We start from the raw sequence: 15,045 nt of genomic DNA on the forward strand, positions 1-15,045 counted from the left end.
TACAAATCGGGGGCACATAAAAATTAAATGGAAATATGAAAAGGGAGAAGAATGTATAACGAATTTATTGATGTATGCATATTCCATGTTTTCTTATGCTTTCGATAAATAATCAGGCGAAGTTTAAGCGAGGTGAGGCAGCCGATGAGAAAAGAGTTGCAAGCCTTCTCTCTTTTTATGTATCAGTCGAAAACGATATATTTAAAAACAGCTTATAGAGACAAAAGAGTTACATTATTGATAACATACAGTGCATATTAGAATACAAAATAGGAAAAAGGTTACTCGACCCCAGATTTAAAAAGAAAAAAAATGGAAAGGGGGGGGTCCATACCCCAAGTGCCTGTGGAGTAAGGTAGGGTCAAATAGACAAACACCGTGCTTTGGTCGACAAACGCGGGAAACTTTAATCGGAATAAGGCTATGTTAAGGTCAAGATCTAGTAAATGAGTTTAGACTGTCTTTTTGGTGCTAGATCCATTATGACGTCATAATTGATGTAAACTTAATTTTTCCCGTACTTTACACTGTTATAGAATTATGTAGGAAATGAAACATTTTCATGGAATTCAATTTGAAATCATGTCAAAATTAACCCCGATACCTGTATTCAAATTAATATCATTTTAAAGAAGAGGTCAAGAAGATATGAAAAACTGTTTTCTGAAAGACTGTAGGCAATATTGATACATTTTCTTTTTCTGAGAAGGAAAAAAAATCTCATATTTATACCTGAGTTCCTTCATTTTTCACTGAAAATAACAGTTTAAAGTATCTTTTTTCGTTGAGTTTACCTAAAAATTATGCCCCGATACACCGAATTTCGCCAAGCTATATTTGTAAAGGATCATTGAAAGAACTTGTTTCTCAAATTTGAGAAATCTGAAGGCACCTTTCATTTACTAGATCTTGACCTTAAAGAAACACTTTGCGCTTTTAGCCGATTAAGGTAAAAAAGGACAAACACTGTGTTCTTTAAGCAATGTGAAGTAATGTTAAATTTCAAAAATACTGCGTTTTTCAGGCGAAATGAAGTAAAGTAAAAAAACAAACAAATAAACATAATAATAAAACAACTAACTTAAAGTACCTTGTGTATAATAAGGTAACGTAAAAGATAAACACAATGTGCTCTAGATGAAGTAATGCCAGGCCAGACAGAAAAAATAAACACAATGTGCTTTAGGTGGAGTAATGCCAGGCCAGACAGAAAAAATAAACTTAATGTGTTTTAGGTGGAGTAATGCCAGGCCAGACAGAAAAAATAAACACAATGTGTTTTAGGTGGAGTAATGCCAGGCCAGACAGAAAAAATAAACACAATGTGCTTTAGGTGGAGTAGTGCCAGGCCAGACAGAAAAAAATAAACACAATGTGCTTTAGGTGGAGTAATGCCAGGCCAGACAGAAAAGATAAACACAATGTGTTTATGATGGAGTAATGCCAGGCCAGACAGAAAAAATAAACACAATGTGCTTTAGGTGGAATAATGCCAGGCCAGACAGAAAAGATAAACACAATGTGTTTTAGGTGGAGTAATGCCAGGCCAGACAGAAAAGATAAACACAATGTGTTTTAGGTGGAGTAATGCCAGGCCAGACAGAAAAGATAAACACAATGTGCTTTAGGTGGAATAATGTCAGGTCAGACAGAAAAGTTATACACAATGTGCTTTAGATGGAGTAATGCCAGGCCAGACAGAAAAGATAAACACAATGTATTTTAGGTGGAGTAATGTCAGGTCAGACAGAAAAACACTTACAAATGGATAAACCATTGCTATTAAAACAAAACATTTTAGAATTAAAACAAAGTTTGAAATATATTCATTTCTTCCAGTCTTTGCAATAAGACATCTTAGTCTGTGGAATGACACCTAGAGTTGTTTTTATATCATACTACATCCACCTCTGTTTGAACACTAACTGGCGTCTCCCCAGAATCGGCAACTGATTCCTCTAGTTGATCAGGCTGATTCTCTTGACACCATGGTAAACATGAGCGTAATTTGGTGATTTGTATACGTATGCGAGTGAGCGTCTCCTTGCGCAGAAGAATGTAGATCCATGAGTCAAATATGGCATTAGTGACAGCTAGGGCCACGGCTGTATTATCCTTTGGGTCTTTTTCTGTCGTCCATTGTGCCGCAAAAGAGAGCATAGTAATCTGGAAAAAAGAAATTAGATATTTGAACAGAAGCACACCATTGGTACAACTTCTTGTGTACAGCAATATCTCCCAGTGTACTTCCCATGTACTGTTTGATTCCTTCCATAAATAATTATGTCTAGAACAGTCAATTACAATGTGTAACCTTTAAAAATTTTTAGCTTCTTCTTTACAAATTTCAAATAAATTTCGTGTATAGTATTTAAGATTAATGCTTCTAAGTTCGTGATAATGTTTTTCCGTTGAATTTTGATTCATTTTCATTACTGGAATGGATATTTAACCATGTCGACCAACGGGCTCCCAAACCTAACATACAGATACTATTATATACTCATATGTCGTACAAGTAATGTGCATTATAAAATACCAAAAATAAAACTGTTGATATTTGTTAGAAGATATTCAGCAAAATTATTAGCTGAACACATTCTTGTCGGTGACGAAAGACCTTGATATTCTTATACAGCGACCAAAAAAAAAAAACACCCTAAAAAAAGGTAAATTTAACAACGCTAGTCATATACATGACTGTAATTGACAATGGGCTTGGCAAATGAGCTGATAAAGATGTATGCTCACCATAACTGGCGCTGTGCAGACGAGAAACAGAGTGACGAGAACTACAAAGTAGACGGCTATGGACACTTGACTGCGAGTGCTCCGTGACAATTTAGTTCGACACAACGTTACTATGACCACACAGTTTGATATCACGATCACCAATATGACAAGAATTCCAAATATGGCAAAGACGAAGGCACTTGCACGATCGAGGACAGACTTGCCCAGATAATTTAAGAAACACCACGTGCCTGGATAAAAGTTAAAATTTGTACCAAATCCGAGCAGATGCAGACAGCTAAAAATAGCCGAAAACGCCCAGACAGACACAAGCATTATGTTCACTCGTTTACATTTTATTTTGAGCTTTATACGCCATTGGGAAAAGCACAGCAACGAATCTATCTAAAGACATCATACAGACAATTAGAGCTGATGACGTAATGGTAAACATCAGCGTAAAGGAGCTAAAGTTACAAAGATCTGGCGGGAAAACGTAGGTAAGGTTTGACGCAAAGCGAACAAGAATGGTGGGGAATATCAATAGTGAGCCTCCAGCATCTGTGATGACCAATCCAAGCACAAGTCTTTGAAATGGAGCCCATTTGTGACCTTTTGAGGACGAAATCAGCACATACAATGCCAAACCATTTCCGATAAATCCCAAAGAAAATATGAAATAAACTGGAATAGTGGTAGCAGCGATTGACTCCCGGAGAATCAGCTGATCACTCGAATTGTCACTCATTTCTTACTGCAGAGTAAATAAAAATATTTTGATTATGCTTAGACAGTTTGTAAAGTTTTCCTGGATCATCAATGTGACAAAAGCATGAAAAGCCCACACATATTTTTAAACTTGTTACATACACTTGACTAAGATGACTATTCAGCATCCTGCTCAATGTTTATTTCCTGTCTCTATCATATATACTACCGTGGTGTCATACTGTGGTGCCATATTACTATGGTATCATACTATCGTGGGGTCATATCACCGTGGTGTCTACCGTACATTCACTTTTTACATTATATTCTGTAAATTATAGGTTGTAAACGAAATACCGTACATTCACTTTTTACATTATATTCTGTAAATTATAGGTTGTAAACGAAATACCCAATCAACCGGGTACTCCTAATCGTTTATTTTTACGAAGGCCCGTGTATAGTGTACCATATTAAATACTCAGTGAGAACCGGTCGCAGTATCCTAGTGGTAGAGCGCTCGCTTCGTGATCGGAAGGTACCAGGTTCGATTGTCGTTCCCGGTACCGCGTCAAACCTAAGACGTAAATTAGACTTCCTGATCTGCGATTTTGAAGTATCTGTTGTATTTTAAGACTTTCTGATCTGTGTTATTGGAATATCTGTAGTATTTTATAATTCCTGATCCGTGTTAATAGAATATCTGTTGTATCATGTATATTCATTACTAGGAAAGGAAGTTATATTCATTTCATAATACTCATTTGACATACTTATAAAAAGTGAAAGTGAATCATTGGAAAACCTTGCAAGTTGTTTCGTTTTATATTATTTACGTGAATTCATAGTACGGTGTAATATGTGACCCACAGAAAAGAGTTATGTATGTTGTACAAATCATTTACACAAAGTCAATTATCTGAAACATTTACTTCTTAAGTTATATGTTAAGTGTACATTTGAGAATTCAGAAAGTGTCAGAATGGATAAAGCGTATTACTTGTATATAAAAAAAAAATAGAACAAAAGATTAATGGAAGTGATAGAAGAATTAGAATTAGACTACATGAACAATATGTGATGCTTCTAGCTGACAATGCTTGTTATAATATAGTCTTTGCTTGTAAGATTCATTATTTTAACTGCATTTTAGCAGAACTTGGCTTTAATTAATTAGTTCCGCATTTGATAAACCCATTTATTTCACAGATGCCTTTCAAAGGATTAATTTCTTTAAAATAACATGCAGTTTGTTTTAACACTCCAGTCAACCGTAGTGGATTTGAGTTACCGTGCCTACACTGGATTTCAAAGTTCATAAATTTCCTTGTAAAGATGATTTGCAGGATCCAATAAATGTTTCACGAAATCCTATCTTTACTCCTCACAAAAGTATTAACTGATGGAAGAACTTTAGACATACTGTGGTACAACATATTCAAGAGATTTTGTCAATCGAATGTGAATTCTCAAAAACTCACATATATTAATGAGCTTTTAAAACATTTAAAATCACATTTCCCCTAAAACTCAATTGCATCAAAACATCTTATAAAAACATTATAACGATAAATTAAAAACCAGACTTAATTCATAATAGACGACTTTTTCTTCAATAAATATGGAACACTCAGAATACTTACAAAGTTACTTTGTCAAAAACTCTGAAGCTGAATTAAAATGATGCTGGAATTCCTCACTAACAATATAAATGTAGGCTTTGGAGACCGTTTCGTCTGACTACCTGTTGGAATTTATATTGGCACTAATTGTGCTCGATCTGTTGTTAACAGACATATTTTGATATTCTTATGAATTGAAATTTATGCAAAAACTTCTGCATGAGTAAAAGGAAACATTTAGCTATGTCGACGAAGTTTTGTCAATTAACAATAGTCATTTCCATTCATATGTCAACTCGATATATCCCAGAGAACTGAAATAAAAGACCAAAAAGTCTATTAATTTGATGTTTTACTGACAATATCGAACTAACAACTAAACTATATGACAGCCGTGATGACCTCAGCATTTCCATCGTCATTTTCCCCTACTTATGTATTAATAATGCATTATCACCTGTATATAGTATCCATATTTCCCTATTGATTCGAGCGCAAGAGCACGGACAATTTTTAAACGGAGGCAGGTTACTGACAGTAAGTTGCTGTTACAGGACTATCATCTATCTCGTTAAAAGATATCATTTGAGAAATTCTGTGGTCGATATAATGACCTTGTTTGTAAATACAACCTATCGCTGGATCGTACTTTGACATTTTTCATTTAAATTGTTAAGCTGTTATTGTATCACCAATTTTACTACGGAGAATTCCGTCATTACATAGGGTTCATGGTGGATGTGTTCGGTCAACAAGGGATGCGTACTCCTCCTAGGCACCTGGCCTCGAGACCATAAACCGAGAACAGACTCAAGTCAAAATTTTGATTTTGAATATCTGAAGTTTTATTTAACATATATACTTAAAAATGTGCAGGTTTGTTTAATATTCCAATGTTAACATATGAAAATTTTGTTCCATTATCAAAATCATTTTAAAAGTTATATTGATTTGAAATTTTGACTTAAGTCTGTTCTCAGTTTATGGTCTTGGGGCCAGATCCCATTTGTGGTGTTTCCAGGGTTCCGTTTTTTTTTGCCCTGTTCACGATTTGTTTTGTTTACAGGATTTATGAGATAATCACTGATCACTGTTGGTTATCTTCATCTGCTTCATAAGCAGTGACACAACAAACTATAGTTTTGTTATGATCGCTGGAAAGTATGCAAACCATAGCAAGTACTTATTTCTAATTAAGAAAGAATTTTTATGTTATTCTATAAAACTTAACTTTAATTGTAAATAGGATTATGAAGACGATCAATCGTTAAATGTTATATCTTAAAATATACAAAACTGTTGTTCCAAACAAAAGTATATATTTTTCCATATTTTGAAATTATCTGACATGTTTTCAATCTGCATGTTAAAAACTCCAGTTTTTGGGTTTTATATGTGCTTTGAAATCTTATTTTCTGAAAAACTAGGAAAAGGAATATACCTAATTAACGACCTCAAAGAGGAAATAGCTTTGGATGAAATTATCCAAAAAATAGAACAAAAAAAGTATCAGAAATGTAACGAAAGTGCTAAGTAGAGAAGTAATGTAAACATGGATCGGATATCAGAAAGAGGTTTGGTAAAGAAAGTCCTAAAGAGAACGGAAAGTAGACGTACATGTATAGCCTCATAGGGACACAGCACTCTAGATAAACCAAACAGATCAATGTATTTGATAATAACACCGAGATTCCTAAAGAGAGGAATGGTTAGATATGGCCTCTTAGAGACACAGAACTCCGGATACTTGTAAAGTATCTTGGCTGATATGCAGGTGACACACCAAGTTTTCCTGTTTTGATAAGAGAAAACCACATTTTAAAAACAAATAAGTCTTCTGTTAAATCGAGTCATCAACGAGATCAATCAATGTTTAATAAGACTTTCAAAAGTAAATAAAACCCTCAGCTGAATGAGCTGTGACATTAGACCCTCAACAAACTAATTCAGAGAATTTGTGTCCCCCGCTTAGGGAAAAAAAAGAGAACATGCGCAGTTCGGAGGGGGGGGGTCAACCTGCCCCCTGTATTTGTAGAATCATTAAATGTATACATGTATATTGAAGCAAATTAAAAAAAATGCCAATATGGATATAAAGATTTGATTGCTTATTCTTTAATATGTGTATAGAAGATTATTTTTAATAACAGAATATTTATCACACTGTAATAATGATTTTATGAGTTTGTACACGCCAGACATCATAACTTTTTAATTTCACATGTAGAATAGCATCATTAAGTAACACCCCCCCCCCCCCCAATAAAAATAAAAAAAGAGAATCGTCCGGGGATTGATCCCGGGCTTCTCGCTTGCTAAGCGAGCAACATACCACTAGACCACGGAGGAACTTGATTAAACAGCAAATTAAATGCAAACATTAAGTCACATATAATGTTTACGTTTGATATTGTCAAAATTTTACACAATAAATGTTGTCTAATTTAGCCTTTACTAAACAGTTCTAAAAGATGTAATTAGAATATGAAGTCCGCCGCCAACCTGTATTATACGTAATAACTCTCCACATGCCCTGTGCTAAAAATAGTGCCAAGCGACTTTTAATACAGTAAATAAACACTTTGAGAGGGGCAAGAGAGGCCACAGGGAGTTATGGTATAAAATTTCATTGCAAAAGCTCAAAACCTCCTTGAGATATCGACCGGGAACGAAAGTTTTACACACAGACGGAATGTATGAATATACAACCTTGAACTTTGACCTTTTGACCTCAAAATCAATAGGGATCTTTCGTAGGCCACAGGGAGTTGTTATGTAAAATTTCATTGCAAAAGCTCAAAGAATTCGCGAGATATCGAAAAATATAACGAAAGTGTTAAAACAGACGGAATTTATGACCTTTGACCTTTTGATCTCAAAATAAATAGGGTTCTTCTTTAGGTCATAGGGAGTTGCTTTGCAAAATTTCATTGCGAAAGCTCAAAGGGTTCTCGAGATATCGCGCGGAAACGAAAGTGTTACAGACAGACAGAAATACAGACGGACGGACGGACGGACGGACTGACTGACGGACGGAGGGTAGGAAAGACAGACCCAAATTAATGTCCCCCACTTTCAGTGAAAGCGGGGGACAATAACATTTTCACTTTCCGACAAACGTTTTTGTACACTTTAGCAGAGAATTAATTTTGAAAGCTCTCAGACAACCTAATGGGAATGAGAAAAATAATAATCATTGAACAGTCCATCTCCAAAACATAACATGAACAAAGCCACTGTTCAAAGACAATGGCAATAAACAAAAATTTAAAAAATTAAAAAAAAGGGCGTGATCATTCTGATTATTTCGAATGATTGATGTTTAAGATATATACATGCATGTGCCAGCAAATACTGGTGAAAACATATCTCGCCAAATAACGTCCTACTTGAAGACATTTTTGTGAAAACATTAATAATCTACACAAGTTGGACATATGACTGAATAGAAAACGATATATAAGTGTTTTATGTACAAAAAATATGCTTTGTACAAGAATATAATCCAGTTTATATATATAGTGTTTATCTATCTATCTATCTATCTATCTATCTATCTATCTATTTATCTATCTATCTATCTATCTATTATATATATATGTTCTCAGTTTATGGTCTTGGAGGCAGGTATCATAAGATATTGACATAAATTTGAAGGTTGACATAGAATCATGTGTTGTACATATATGTGTCTTCTTACACTACATCATTTCTCCATGTTCTCAACACATCAATGTTTCCTATGGTTACCGTTGAACCCGTCTCTGTTACTTTGGTCTGGCAGATACGGCGTTCTCTCTCGCAACGTCGTTCTCTCTCAGAATTTCTACCTATACTGTTGTCATGGATGGATTCATTAACGATGTGAAGTCTACGTTCTAGTCCACGTTGCAGTTTTCTCAGCCCCAAAAGAGTCTCCTTTCTCAGCAATATGTAGATCCAAGGATCAATGATGGAGTTAGTCACCGCAAACCTCAGGACAAGAAGTTCTAGTTTACCATCGCCTCCCTTCTCTGATGCTTTCATTAAGGATGAAGCATGTGCAAAAATCACAACCTACCAAAAAAGAAGTTTTCATTCATTAACTGTCCATTTTGCCTTTTTTCTGACATACAGTCATATCCCTCTATTTTACAACTTTACTCCTCCACCCCTTTGGCAAATCGATAGGTGTTTTCCCAACGGAGACTTCAAGTCTATGTTTTTTTTCTAAAATTCTCCTTGTGTACAAATTGCATTGAAGAATTTGAGCTTGATTGTACGAAAGATTGGAACAGAATGCTCGACGATATCTGCTAAAATGCATGGATACAGGTAAAACTTTACATCTACGATTGGACGGTAATCACATTCTCATTTTTGCAATTGTTTATAAATATCTTTACATATAATCTTATCACATTATATGCTTAAAAGTAACTATGGTTTAATGATGTTTCAAAAAGCGTTAACAAAATTTCAAATTACAATGCTTGCATTTAATTTCTGGTGTATTTAGTTAAAGTCATCAACATGTACAGCATGCAAGACCCGTTGTGTGTAAAGTTACGGAAATTTATTGCAATCTAATATTTTTTACTGAAGGAGTATTTAAATCACCTGCAACAATTTACTTATTTTTTGCCCCCCCCCCCCCTTTAAAAAAAACAAAACTCATACACAATTCTAAAATTTCTTGTCACACAAGTCAAGATAAATAATTTTGTCCTATTTTTACTTCAGAGGTTTTCTGAATAACTTCACTAAAATCTGAATAAACTTAGAAATCAATATTTATTAATTTCCCTTTTTAAATAAAAAATAAAAAATACATGTATACCTACCATTTGTTGAATCCAGCTATTGGTGAAAATGAGAAAACTTCTATTTTTGGAGCCCAGTGTGTGATAAAATGACAAAATATACATACCTTTAGTGGGGCCCAGAATGTGGAAATAAATGACGAAAAGTATATGCCATACTGTACAGGGGAATAATTTCACGGGTTGTAATTTTCACGGTTTTCTCTCCCCTGACACGATCGCGGTTTGTTGAATTCGCGGAATCGGTATATAATAAAAGTTACCTCCCTTGTCTATATCCGTTTTATCCAGAACGACATTATTCACTTTAAAAACAACAGGGTAGGTTTATATAAAATACTTAGATTTAATAATTAATTGACGATAAATTAAAACAAGTGCAGTTAATAAAAGTCCTTTACTATAAACGTCGAATGACTTTCTTATATACTATTACGATGAGTGCATGTACACCCCAAAATCTTCTTTCCGAAGGGATAATACATCGCGGCAAAAAACCACTGGACGGTAAGAAGTGTGTTAATGTAGGTCGAAGAAATAATATCCTTCCACATCTTCAGCAAGTTCAATAGTTATTTGAATGATTTTTTAAAAACAAAATGTCGATAAAAACTAATACGCATGATAATGCAGGTAACAAATACACGTGGTCACATAGTTATGCACGGGTAATCAAAACCCATGACCCACGTGTTTTGATTGATCATGATGCATCGTGGGCTATTAAAACAGCTTTTTAACAAATACGGGTTTATTATCTGCTGATCTAAATTAGAGTAACGCGTGATAATTAAAATAATTGAATGACAAGTGCGACTCGTAATTACTGAAATGACCATGTAATACATGTATATATACCTATCGTAGTCTAATCTCAAATTTCCAAATATAACATGGAGGTTATTGAAAACTTATTCACTGTTTCTTGAATTCACGGATTTATTAACACCGTGAATATAGCGAATATTAACACCGCGAGTTATTTTCCCCCTATACAGTATAAGTAGCGCTCAGCAGGTGGTGAAAATGACAAATAATACTTACCTTTATTAGGGCCCAGTACGTGGTGAAAATGACAAAAAAAAACTTATCATTACTGGGGCCCAGCACGTGGAGAAAATGACAAAAAAAACCTTATCATTACTGGGGCCCAGCACGTGGAGAAAATGACAAAATAAACTTACCATTAGTGGGGCCCAGCACGTGGTGAAAATGTCAAAATATACTTACCATTAGTGGGGCCCAGCACGTAGAGAAAATGACAACGATAACTACCAAGAACAGGATGATGTACACATCACTTCTAACGCGTCGTCTTGAGGACAAGTTATTTTCCCGTCTAATGTTTCTACACACAGTCACAATCACAGAGATGTTTAACGAGATCGTGCAAATCAGAATGAGCAATCCAGAAATGGAGTAAATGAAGGAATTGATGCGGTCTACGGTAGTTCCTCCCACAAAGTTGAGAAAACACCATGACTTGGGATAGTAATTGTATGTAGATCCTAGACCCATTAGATGTAAGGTGGAAAGAATAAGTCCAATGAACCAAATCAATGCAAGAATGCAGTTTGTTCGTCGACCTTTGTTCCCTGAATTGTAATGAAATGGATAGAGAATCGCAAAGAAACGATCAAAGGACATTGCACAAATGATCATTGCAGATGATATCAAAGTAAATGTGTATATAAATGAACTGTAATCACATAGCTCTTTTGGAAATTCAAATGTAAAGTTTGAAGCGTAACGACTCATTACTGTTGGATACACCAGAAGAATACCACCTCCGTCAGTTATAGCCAATCCACACACAAGCCTATAAAACGGTCGCCATTGATGGTTTTTGGAAGACAAAATCAGCACCACGAGAGCAATTGCATTTCCAATCACCCCAAAAGCAAATTGAAGAGCAGGAGGCGTAGGAGATTCCCATATACTTTCGCCAGTTGAATTGCTGGAAATTGATTTGTTCATTTTCAAAACAAAAATTTAGAAAATTTCACGTTAGATACCACCAAAAATTCTTCAGTTTTGTGTATCAAATTTTGCCAAGAATTCAAATAGTCATCTATATGGAGAGATCATAGGAATGTGTACCCTCCCTTTTGAAACAAGCACGTGTCCTCATGTGTTCTCGTAAAAATGTATTTGCTCCGGTTACTTCTGTATAAATAGGTCAACAAGTTAAAAGTAGCCTTTATCAGGGCAAAAAGTTAAATAGCCTTAAAACTTTTAGAGAATAACGTTTATCGTTAATATATTGAAAATGGTTGCTATACACTCCTGTCTGAATCTTGTTGCTGATATAACCTCCTGTCCGTATCTAAGTTAACGTCCCTCTAAGGAAAGTGTAGATAAAAAGTTCATAAATCAAAGAAAAGGAGACAAAATGTTCAAATCCTATTTCAAAAGGTGAAAGGCCACCCTGTATCCTCATTACCACGTTTTCATAATACATTATCTATAAACAAAAGTTTCACAAGGAGGAAAAAATCATCCAAAGAAAGAAATTAATTTCACTACAGGCTTAGCAGGCTTCATAAACGTATTGTATTCGAGGGTTAGTGATCGAATCTAACCTTGGTTTAAGTACTGTTATCAAAATAGTTTGTCCTTAATTCCTCTGGTGTGCACACATATGATTATGATGAGTGATTGTTGACAGAAATAAAATGGCAGAAAGGTGTCTGAGATACACTCAATAAATATGAACACCGAATAAACATAAGAGGCACAGTTGTAGTAATGTTTTAGTAAATAACATTTCTATAAACCATATTTGTTTGTAGTTTGTTTCAAAAGGACATCTTTTTCATCGTTTGAATTTTGACTTCAGGATAGATCTTGTAGAGTGTTAATGACGGTGGGGTACAGATATATGTAAACTGATTATAAAACAAGAAAAAAGAAACAGTGGCACGTCAAATGGAAAAGAAGATTGGCGAAGAAAACTGGCAAAATGCCTATTGTGAGACAATCAAGAAATTAAATATCAATTATAACAAAATATTTTCTTTGTTTTTCATTTAATAATAACAAATACTTTCTGTAAAAACTTCACAAATTGCAACAATCTAATAAAAATTTGAAATTATGCGTCCTTGAAATGGCATATATACACACCAAAGAGGGAAAAATGATCAATTCGTCATACTAAAATATAATTCTTCCATATGAGTGGGTCTTCACTCCATATTTTTTTTTTTGAAAGATTTTACTCAAAGTATGCGTAAAACTATACATTTTATATACATACATATACATAAACAGGCTTTTTGACATCATAGACAGCTGATTTTCCATAAAAATAAAATTTACTTCCTTGTAATTTGTCATTTGCAAAATTATTTTGTTAAAAAGCATTGTACACACAATAACTATGAAGTAGATATTAAAAAATTGTTTGAGTTTCTGATTGACAATATCTATGTAGTTTTTGAAGATCAGGTCTTCCAACAATCTGTTGAATTTCCATGGGTACCCATTCCGCCCCTTAATTATCAGCAAACCTTTATTTGTACTCATATAAAGCAGAGTTTATTTAAAAATTATAAATGAAAGGAAGAGGACCCTTGCTTTGGCCTTCGACTCGACATTTAGATATATATCGACGACATATCAAATAACGATAGTCATATGACTCGATACATCCCAGTGAACTTGAAATAAAAAATTCCAACATTCTTTCAATATCAACTTCACAGTACTATTGTGTAGAATCAGAAGATTTTTAACAAATTTTGTTGATGACCAATCACGAGACACGAAAATTTTCGAGTTCCAATTTTATTAATGAAGCAGCTGTCTATGATACCAAAAAGTCTAGTTTTTAGTTTATAGTGAGGAATAGTTGTATAAAGTGTAGAAAAGTAATGCAAGATGAAATTTATAATCTCCTAGAAATAATAAATGCGCATTTTTTCATTGGTTTATATTTGAAATTGAGAATGTAAAAAAATAAAAGTAATAATAATCATCACGTTCGGAAATGACTAGAATTAAATATAGGAATTGTATCATCGTATAATATACAAGGTAAAATGTTGATACATTCTTTAGATTTATTAAATTCATTTAAACAAATCTTTACGTTTAAATTAGGGCTTTTGATATAGCTTTTAACCGTATCTATAGACTCGTATAACATAGATTTTAACGGTATCTATGGGCTCCTTTGATATAGCTTTTAATGGTATCTATGAGCTCGTTTGATATAGTTTTTATTAGTATTTTTGGGATAGTTTGTTCCATGTAACTTTGTTTAACCTTTGTAAAATTTTGGAAAACGTTTAGAACATGTAAAATGATTCTATAGATTTTTTTATCACATAATACACTATTTTTTTTATATTACTTTTGGTAAAAAAAAATCCAATGTTACTTTAATATTTTAAAAGATCCTTTTATTTCTAAATAAAAACATTTCATCTTTCAATATGGTGTTAGATTTATCAACACTTTTGTCGATCGTTGTTATTTTAGCAATGGCATGTCTCATAAACACATTATAGATATCTATAGAAATTTTACCAAAATACACGAACAAAGGAAAATGTAAACAGTTTTCAATATCATTGCTCTGCTAAAACGATGATATATTGAGTATATCTACAGTATGAAATACATGATATATCTTTTTCACTTACTGCAGAAACCGGATTATCATGAATGTCAAGATACTAAATACTTTAGGGAAAATACAATAGTTATTAAGGAAAAATAATGTTTTGACAACAGTTTTCCGGTTATATCAGATAATACATTTTATGAATTTTTCCTGGCAGTGGTCAGTAAATGTAAGCTAGATATGGACTGAAATACATTAAAGAACATCCACTTCAGTATAAAGAGGTCAACAATGGGCCAACAATTTCTCGTTGTTCAGAATTTGTTCAAGACTATAACTGATAGTAATATGAAGGCATTTGTCTTGTTCTATATATTGCGATCATATTAGAAATGTACCGAGTTTTCAATTCTTTTGCATTGTGCTTTTCATAGAAAAATCTATAAAATCTGTAGTAAGTCATTGTCAAATTTCATTATTAATTCTTTTGTTTCTTAACACAATTTTACGTTGCTTTGAGGAATGAGTTCATATGTCAACATTTTGTTCCTTACTTTCACTTAATCGTAATTCCAGAGGCACGGTTAAAAAAACTAATTCTATCTTGCAT

The 15,045-nt window shown here is 33.7% G+C and overlaps 2 protein-coding genes across 2 annotated transcripts; both read right to left on the reverse strand.

The window, feature by feature from the left end:
• Positions 1-1,528: 1,528 nt before the first annotated feature.
• Positions 1,529-3,528, reverse strand: LOC133175378 (thromboxane A2 receptor-like). Its single transcript, XM_061310475.1, has 2 exons — positions 2,752-3,528; positions 1,529-2,166 (listed from the first exon to the last, which is right to left on the reverse strand). Exons 1-2 carry the CDS (start codon positions 3,067-3,069, stop codon positions 1,894-1,896), a joined length of 591 nt encoding a protein of 196 aa, XP_061166459.1. The 5' UTR covers positions 3,070-3,528; the 3' UTR covers positions 1,529-1,893.
• A 5,231-nt stretch (positions 3,529-8,759) lies between these two features.
• LOC133175256 (prostaglandin E2 receptor EP4 subtype-like) lies at positions 8,760-11,852 on the reverse strand. The gene is made up of 2 exons (XM_061310358.1): positions 11,096-11,852; positions 8,760-9,119 (listed from the first exon to the last, which is right to left on the reverse strand). Exons 1-2 carry the CDS (start codon positions 11,840-11,842, stop codon positions 8,760-8,762), a joined length of 1,107 nt encoding a protein of 368 aa, XP_061166342.1. The 5' UTR covers positions 11,843-11,852.
• Positions 11,853-15,045: the final 3,193 nt, after the last annotated feature.

The sequence above is a fragment of the Saccostrea echinata genome, unplaced genomic scaffold (assembly GCF_033153115.1).
Source record: "Saccostrea echinata isolate AGI-Se365-2 ecotype Australia unplaced genomic scaffold, CSIRO_AGI_Sech_v1 ptg000062l, whole genome shotgun sequence".
NCBI classification, from domain to species: domain Eukaryota; kingdom Metazoa; phylum Mollusca; class Bivalvia; order Ostreida; family Ostreidae; genus Saccostrea; species Saccostrea echinata.

Excerpts from the sequence above, each read along its gene's own strand:
- LOC133175378 (XM_061310475.1), bottom strand. The coding sequence starts at position 3,069 with ATGCTTGTGTCTGTCTGGGCGTTTTCGGCTATTTTTAGCTGTCTGCAT. Across the intron at positions 2,167-2,751 it reads TCTGCACAGCGCCAGTTATG|ATTACTATGCTCTCTTTTGC; the intron begins GTGAGCATACAT and ends TCTTTTTTCCAG.
- LOC133175256 (XM_061310358.1), bottom strand. The coding sequence starts at position 11,842 with ATGAACAAATCAATTTCCAGCAATTCAACTGGCGAAAGTATATGGGAA. Across the intron at positions 9,120-11,095 it reads CGTGCTGGGCCCCACTAATG|GTTGTGATTTTTGCACATGC; the intron begins GTAAGTATATTT and ends CTTTTTTGGTAG.